This window comes from Sphaerodactylus townsendi, linkage group LG03 (assembly GCF_021028975.2).
Source record: "Sphaerodactylus townsendi isolate TG3544 linkage group LG03, MPM_Stown_v2.3, whole genome shotgun sequence".
Lineage (NCBI taxonomy): Eukaryota > Metazoa > Chordata > Lepidosauria > Squamata > Sphaerodactylidae > Sphaerodactylus > Sphaerodactylus townsendi.
Window position 1 is genome coordinate 162,049,834 of NC_059427.1, and position 8,742 is coordinate 162,058,575.

General features: G+C 41.8%; 1 protein-coding gene across 1 annotated transcript; it reads right to left on the reverse strand.

The window, feature by feature from the left end:
* Nucleotides 1-1,541: 1,541 nt before the first annotated feature.
* Nucleotides 1,542-8,363, reverse strand: LOC125429786 (olfactory receptor 1L1-like). Its single transcript, XM_048491236.1, has 2 exons — nucleotides 8,233-8,363; nucleotides 1,542-2,479 (listed from the first exon to the last, which is right to left on the reverse strand). The coding sequence occupies exon 2, from the start codon at nucleotides 2,475-2,477 to the stop codon at nucleotides 1,542-1,544; it is 936 nt and encodes a 311-aa protein (XP_048347193.1). The 5' UTR covers nucleotides 2,478-2,479; nucleotides 8,233-8,363.
* Nucleotides 8,364-8,742: the final 379 nt, after the last annotated feature.

An 8,742-nucleotide genomic window follows, 5' to 3' on the forward strand; every position in this document is an offset into this window, starting at 1 on the left:
GAATTGCGCGCAGCAACCCTTGGAAAAGGGTAAATGGGGAAAGGGCCATGGTTTACTTTTCCTCCATTACATCCCAGCAACAACCTCGTGAGATAGGTTAGGCTGAGAAAGACACAAGGTCATCCAATACTGTCTCAAGGTCATCCAGTAAGCACTCTTGGTAGAGTGAGGATCCCACCGATATTTCTATGTTACTTGAACACCAATGCACCGTGTTTGGGGCGTCAAATATTACAGCCCAAAATTCCATTGCCAATTAAAAATTTAGACGCAAGAGGTGTGTAGATAGGGTTTATTTAGCTGCAGCAAAATAACGGAACCTTAGCAATTCAGAAGGTCATGAGCAAAATCGACTTTCTATCTTTTATAAAGGCAAAAATACATCATTGATTGCATAATTTTAGATTCTTTCCAGTTCATATAAAACATGTAAAATCCAGATGATATAATACATGATTGAAAAGAGGTTGGACTTTAAGCAAAGAGAAAGGATGTAGTAATTGAATGAGAACCTGGCTCAATCTTATCCCATGCTGTCATCTGCTATGCCAAGCCAGTAACCACAAAGAAGAAGAATTCACATTATGTACCATTCTTCTCTCTTTATCAATGGGTCTAAGAGAAAAGTGGGGAGGAGAAAAAATGTATCCAAATGTGCCTAGAACATCCTCAAGAAGTTATGATGAATGCACTCTGTTCATTCCTCTCCCCTATCACCCATTCAACACGTTTGCCTTGATAGTCTTAGTACAGTAGTTGTTTGCTGGTATCTTTGGTTACTGGAAGAAAGGGAATGTCAAAGTTCATTGCTTCTTACTGTAAAATATTACTTACATATAAGTAAATAAATATAATAGGCATTTTCCACAACACTGAAATATTGATGGCTTAAGCTTGCAAGAGCTCTGGTTTTAGGAGAACCCACCCTTTAATTGTTCCCCTCCCATCCAGCGCTCTTGCCATGAGATGATGCACATCATGTGTTTGAGTTCTTTAAAGCCTTTCTTCCTCAAATCTAACATACATGGTTGACTATGAACTTCTTTGGCTCCCAACAGCAAAAGAAGAAGAAGAAGAAGAAGAAGAAGAAGAAGAAGAAGAAGAAGAAGAAGAAGAAGAAGAAGAAGAAGAAGAAGAAGAAGAAGAAGAAGAAGAAGAAGAAGAAGAAGAAGAAGAAGAAGAATGTGACTGCAAATGCAACTGTAAATTAACTCCACTCAGACACATGCAGATGTGCCTCACCCCCCTGTGAGGGGGGCCAAATATACCCCACCACACAATCACACCACACTGTGCTATGGAGAGAAAGCTAGCCCACTGTGACATGCCTCTGAAGATTCCAGCCATAGATGTGGGTGAAACATTAGGAGGAAAAACTACCCGGCCACAGCCACGCAGCCTACAAAGCCCATACATATTATAGGGACAGAAAATTACTTTTTATTACAATTAGGAAGAGAGGAAAGACTTTTTAAATTAACATGAAAAAAATTTACCCACTCACAAATCTTCTATTTATGCCCTACTTAGGTCCTTCAACGTTAATGAAAATACTTCCTGTAGACTCTCTTCATAGCTGCCTTCATCTCATTATTCCTGAGGGTGTAGATGAAGGGATTCAGCATGGGGGTTACCAGGGTATACATAATAGCTGCCACTGTGTCCTTGCGCTCTGGGAGTTTGGCGTTTGGCTTAAAATAGACAAAGCTTATTCCACCAAAGTACATGACCACCACGAAAAGGTGGGATCCGCACGTCGAGAAGGCCTTGCGCTTCGCAACGGCGGATGGAATCTTCATGATGGTGTAGAAAATGAATATGTATGAAATGATAATGAGCACAAATGGCCCCAGGATCTCTACTATCCCCTCAGTCAACAATACTAGCTCTATGACGGTTGAGTCAGAGCAAGAAACATCCAGAACAGGATAAAGGTCACAGAAAAACTGAGGTATCTCTCCAGGGTTACAGAACTCAACACGGGACATCAGAACAGTATATAGCACAGAGTGAAAGAAGGGAATAGTCCAGGACACTGCTGCCAACTGGACGCAACGTTCGTAGCTCATCATGGCCGAATAGTACAGTGGGCGGCAGATTGCCACAAAGCGGTCGTAGGCCATGGAGGCCAGGATGTAGCTGTCTGCGTTGCCTATAAAGATAGCAAAAAATATCTGGGTCAAACAGCCTTGGTAAGAAATGGTCTTCTTTTGAGACACCAAGTTCTCAATTGCTTTGGGGATAATGTTGCTGCAAAAACCCAAATCGCATACTGCAAGGAAGCTGAGGAAGAAGTACATGGGGCTCTGGAGGAGGCGGGCATCAGAGCGGATGAGGAAGATGATTGTTGTGTTCCCCAAGAGGACGAGCAAATACATGAAGAGGAAGGCTGGGAAGAGGATTTTCCGGAGTTCTGGCTGGGACGTGAAACCATGGAGAAGAAATTCAGAGACTTGGGTGACGTTCTTGTGATTCATTGCTGCAGGGATGAGAATAATAAGACAGCTAGAGGTCTGCTGCCCAAGTTTGGGCTGGTAGTTTGCAAGGTGTACATTCCGTCCTCCATATACTTATTTTGGTCAATAAATGTGGGTGTAGGACACTTAGGACACTCCTGCCCCCTGCCCCTGCCCCTTCTTTCTGCCCCTATGGGTCCCTCACACTATCGGGTGTATATATATATATATTTTTCTGGGGAGGGTTCAAGCAAGGGTTTCGGGGGACGCTGTATTAGGAATTAACTGCTGTTTTAATTGTATTTATGGTGAAATTTTTTGTGACGATTTTATGTATGATGTTTTTATGTTGTGCACCGCCCTGAGCCCTTCAGGGATAGGGCAGTATATTAAATAATAATAATAAAAATAATAATAATAATGATGATGATGATGATGATGATGATGATGATGATGATGATGATGATGATGATGATAAGAACATAAGAACATAAGAACAAGCCAGCTGGATCAGACCAGAGTCCATCTAGTCCAGCTCTCTGCTACTCGCAGTGGCCCACCAGGTGCCTTTGGGAGCTCACATGCAGGAGGTGAAAGCAAGGGCCTTCTGCTGCTGCTGTTGCTCCCGAGCACCTGGACTGTTAAGGCATTTGCAATCTCAGATCAAAGAGGATCAAGATTGGTAGCCATAAATTGACTTCTCCTCCATAAATCTGTCCAAGCCCCTTTTAAAGCTATCCAGGTTAGTGGCCATCACCACCTCCTGTGGCAGCATATTCCAAACACCAATCACACGTTGCGTGAAGAAGTGTTTCCTTTTATTAGTCCTAATTCTTCCCCCCAGCATTTTCAATGAATGCCCCCTGGTTCTAGTATTGTGAGAAAGAGAGAAAAATTTCTCTCTGTCCACATTTTCTACCCCATGCATAATTGCATAGACTTCAATCATATCCCCCCTCAGCAGTCTCCTCTCCAAACTAAAGAGTCCCAAACGCTGCAGCCTCTCCTCATAGGGAGGATAATAATAATAATAATAATAATAATAATAATAATAATAATAATAATATCTGAATTTGGGGGGGGCACTTCGCACAGATTCCATCCCCCAAATGAGTCTGCCCCATGTTATTTTCCTCAATACAGTTTTTTTTAAAAAAATCACTTAACTAATGAGTCTTCTCAAAAATTCCTTGTTTTTTTTCTTTTTCTTAGAAGCCTGAAAGGCCCCTAATGTTCAATCCAGGAAAAGATTGCTACCAGTGAACAGTAACTGGGGGGAAGGGGCAAGGTACTTGTGACCTTAATAGCAGACACCACATTGTGGCAGGAGCTGCAAGCAGGGGGGGGCTTAAACTAGATGGCAAACCCCCTACAAAGTGTTGGTTTCACTTGCCCTTTCTTACCTCTGCCAATGCCTGACAACACATACTAACAACAACATGACATTTAACCTCATTGCTCATTTCTCAGTGGTGGCAGCCTCTTCCTACATGCCCCCAAAGCCATGCCATTATTCACAATCCCCCCTGCAGTAAGACAATATGTGTGGATACAGAGACAGGGATCAGACTGAGACCAGTTCTAATACAAAGAAGCACAATGCTGTGGTTCAGAGGTTGAGCCTTGGCTTAGCATACAGAAGCCCCGAATCCAATCCATGGCACCACCAGTGAGAAATATCAGGTTGTAGGAGAGGTTAAAAATATCAGGCTGACTTTCTGAATGAATGGGCCTTGGCTGGATGTGTCTGGAGTTGTTCCAGACAATGTGGCTCAAATGTGCAGTCCTGAGGGCTGTCGAGTGTCAGGGAAGCTGCAGGAGCTCCCAATGTGATCTTTCCAGGTGTGATCACCCAGAGAATATTCTTCATAATGATCCTCTGGATTTGAGAAGCTGGAGCAGAGTGACACAATGCCATCTAGTCCAGTTTGAGCTGCCAATCTTCCAATGGGAGAACACATCAAAGCTGTGTACCTCTGAAGAAATGAAGATAGAGGATGATTGAATGAAATCCAAGCACTGCTGCTGATAGCCCAATAGAAAGCACAAAAGGTATGCGTTGATGAGGGGAAAATAAAATGATACAGATGAACTGATGTGAAGTCTGGATAAAAAGGGCTCCCAGAGAAAAAGACATTCGATAGACTTCAATGCTAAAAAAATTACAGAATGGAAAATAATTGATGCTTAGTTGTCAGAGAGAGAAGAAAAGGGAAGAGAACTGGCTTTTGTGTAAAGACTTGGAGGACTCAAGTGAAAGTGAAAAGGGCAACTACACAAAAAAGTTCAATTGTAGAAATGACTGAAATGGCAAACAGTTTGAAAATGATAACCACCAATTTACAGATTGTTAAGGCAGAAGTGGTTTCAATAAAATACAGTGTTATAAGAACATACCCACAATGATGTCAGATCTGATGAAGTCAATCAAAGAAATAATGTGTGTTTTGCAAAAGATTGTGCAAATTATGGAAAATGTACAGGAGGCTCAGAAAGAAGTTGCAAGTGTTAAAAACAAAGTGTTTTTGAATCTGAAGCTAAATTGCAGGATCAAGACTTTCTTCACTTAGAATATTTCATCAGAAAAGGCTTTAAGTCTGAGGAAGTTTCCAGAGGAAAAGACCCATATAAAGAAGATTTTATGAAGATCTCAGTGTTAGCCAACTATCTGAAAACAACAGAAGAATAATTGGCATTGAGAATTGAAAAAAAATACACTCATTAAAAAATCCAAAGACAAACAGACTATGTAGAGAGATTATCTTCTAGTTTTCCTTCAAGGAAATGACACATCAAATCCTGGAAAATCACAGGAAATGTGCAATCAAGATAGAAGATAAGGACATCATCATGATGAGATATCTTTGAGAGTCCTACAGAAAAGAAAATACCGTATATACTCGTGTATAAGTCGACCCGCATATAAGTTGAGGCACCTAATTTTACCACAAAAAACTGGGAAAACTTATTGACTCGCGTATAAGTCGAGGGTGGGAAATGCAGCATCAATTGAGGCATCAGTAGGTTAAATGTTTTTGAATATTTATTTCAAAGAAAAACAGTAAACTGGCTCTGTAAGTGGAAAAGAGGGTCAACAAGAACAATATGGTATCAACAATAACTTTAAAAGTACAAAAACCTTAGCTCAACCAGCAACCAAGCTAAAACACAAGAGTTAAAATCCTTCAAAACTGGATTCCTCATCATCATCTGTATGTCCAAATGTAACCCAACTTAGATTTTAAGAGGGATATTATCAGAAATGGAAAATCTACTATTAGCTTCCATTGTAAACAATGGGGGATGGGGCATCCCCTTTGGGGGTCAATAACTTTGGATCCCCTGACCCAAACTTCACCAAACCTGGCTGGTGTCATAACGGGACTCTCCTGCTGAGACCAGCCAGGTTTGGTGATGTTTGGTTCAGAGGGTCCAAAGTTATGGACCCTCAAAAGGATAGCCCCATCTACTAATAGCTCCCATTGAAAACAATGGGGAATGGGGGCACCTCCTTTGGGGGTCCATAACTTTGGACCCCCTGAACCAAACTGTACCACACTTGGCTGGTATCATCAGGAGGGTCTTCTGAGGGTACCCTGAGATTTTGGTGCCTCTAGCATAAAAACTGCGCCCCCTGCTGGCCGGCAAAGTAAAAACACACAAAAAAATTTAATGACCCGCATATAAGTCGAGGGGAGCTTTTTCAGCATTAAAAATGTGCTGAAAAATTCGACTTATACATGAGTATATACGGTAATTTGCTTTTTGGGTGGACATTTTAAAGAAAAACCAGATAAGATTCTCTTGGCTCAGATGGGAAGGTTTGTTCTTTGCCTATAAGGGACAGCAACAGAGAATTACATGGTAGCAAGCAGCAAGGAGATCTACAAGAAGATGAAGAAAGAGCTGCTTAACAATGGACAATCAGCCTAGTCAAAGATTCTCTTTGAATAGAAGATAACTTAAAATGGGATAGTGATATGTGACATGGGAAAGGATGAAACTAATGGTTTGTAGCTGTAACTTTAAATGCTGGGATATTAAGATAGGAAGATAGAATTTGTTTTTATTTAGTTCTGATATTGTTTAAAGCTGTTAGCTTTCAAGAAGGGATTAGGTAAAAGGAAGAGTGGATGTTGGGCTTGAGGTTTTCATTTTTGTAAATAAAGTGAAAAGGGGATAGATAATTTTAACAGCAGTATTTGGGTTGTAAATCACATAGGTGTATCTATGTACAAGTTCTTATGCCTTTTGGACTATCTTTGTTGCTTTTTATTATTCTGACATAGATTAGGATGGCTGGATCACCACTGTTATGTCTCTTTTATATTAATTTTGTAGTTCCAGATCAGGGGTCAGCAGCCTTTAACACCCAAAGAGCCATTTGGACCCATTTTCCACGGAAAAGAAAACACTTGGAGCTGCAAATACTTTTTGACATTTAAAATGAAGATAACACTGTATATATATTTTTTTACCTTTACGCTTTGTATAAACAATTATAGCATGTTGCTTATGAAATCCACGGAGTGCTACAGAGAAAATTATATTTTATTTAAGTAAAGAACACATTTTGAACTCTTAAAAATAACAAAAAAACACGCTGAGTTGAAGGTCTCTTTCAAATGAATTAAAAAGCTGAACTTAAATTATCCATGTAGTAAAAAATGCTGTGAGCTGTCATCCGTCATCCAAGCGGGTGGGATAGATTGCGGCAGTGATGCCAATGATGGCAAGTTGCACTTGGGATGCGGCGAGCGCGCCTCCTTCCCCGGCCGCACCTTCCTTCCTTCCTCCCTCCCTTCAGCATCCTTTTCCCTCCTTCTCTCATCTGGTGACTGGGAAGGAAGGGAAAGGACGCTGGAGGGAGGGAGGAAGGAAGGAAAGAGTGGCCGGGAAAGGAGGCACACTCGCCGCATTCCAAGTGCAACTTGTAGTTGTTGGTGTTGCCGCCGCTGTCTATCCCGCCTGCCTGCTTGAGCAAGAAGCAAGATAGACAGTGGTGGCGATGCCAATGATGGCAAGTTGCACTTGGGATGTGGCGAGCGCGCCTCATTCCCCAGCCTTTCCTTCTTTCCTCTCTCTGGCGTCCTTTCCCCTCCTTCCCTCATCTGGCGCCTGCTGTCACCTGCCTAGCTAGGGGCGTCCTCTGTAGATGGCCTGGGGTAGTTGTGCGCTTGTTTATTATGGCAAAGGGTGGTCCTCAGGTTGCTCAGGTTCGAAGCCACACAGAGCCATGATACAAGGACAAAAGAGCTGCAAGCGGCTCTGGAGCCGCAGGTTGCAGACTCCTGTTCTAGGTGTAAAAAAACCCATAAAAATTGGAAAATATGCTAGTATGAGACATCTCTATATGTGACCTCCCCTTCTCCCTGAGAAACTTACATATCTGAAAGGGTCCTTGATTTCCCTTTGATTGGAAGCACACACACAAAATGCGGGGAAGGAATGTAAGAGTGTGGCTGTTGGATTCAACAGACTACTAAAAATATAAAGTGGGAATCAACAGACAATATAGCATCACCTGTTGATACCCATAACCTATGCTGAGCTACAGACCTCCTCAGCCTGAATTCTCTTCTATATTTTAATAAGAGCAAAGTATCCTTTCTCCAGCTCAATTTTGGTAGGAATGTTGTTGCAAATTTTCTGTGCCATCAGAAGGTTCCAAAGGTTAACCTCTGTCGAGAGCATGTTAGACAGCACTTAGAGGAAAGGAAACTTCGTATATTTATTTGGAGGGAGAACTCTTAGGGTGCACCAAGTGCCTACTTACCCAAAAGATGAATAAAGCCCAAAATATGTCTTTTGTTTTGGAAAGCAGGAGGAAGAATTGTGTGTGTGTTGTTGATGTTGCCAATCTGAAGGATTCAGGGAGCTTCACGTGGTGAAATTCTTCTGTTGAGCAGATCTGGCACATACTTTGCTGTGGCATGAGAATGCAGTGGAGCAATGGTTCTATGAGCTTTTCTTGACGCCTTTGGACCACTGGGAGCTGCGATATCCAGGGATGGTGAATGGCACAGTCATGGTCCCTCTTGAGAAATTCTCTGTAAACTTACTCAGACACATCACCTCAAGGGTTTGGCCAATTAGCCTAGTGTTTACAGCAAGGTCTCTCAGCCCCCCCCCCCAATGGGATGGATCTAAAGGATCCACAAAAAGTTTCCTCAAACAGAGAGCATGAAGAGGTGCCAGGTTTTTCTAATATAAAAGTTTTATTCAGTTTAAAATGAACAAACACAAAATACATATATATAACAAAAAAGAACAAGTTGTCACTCAC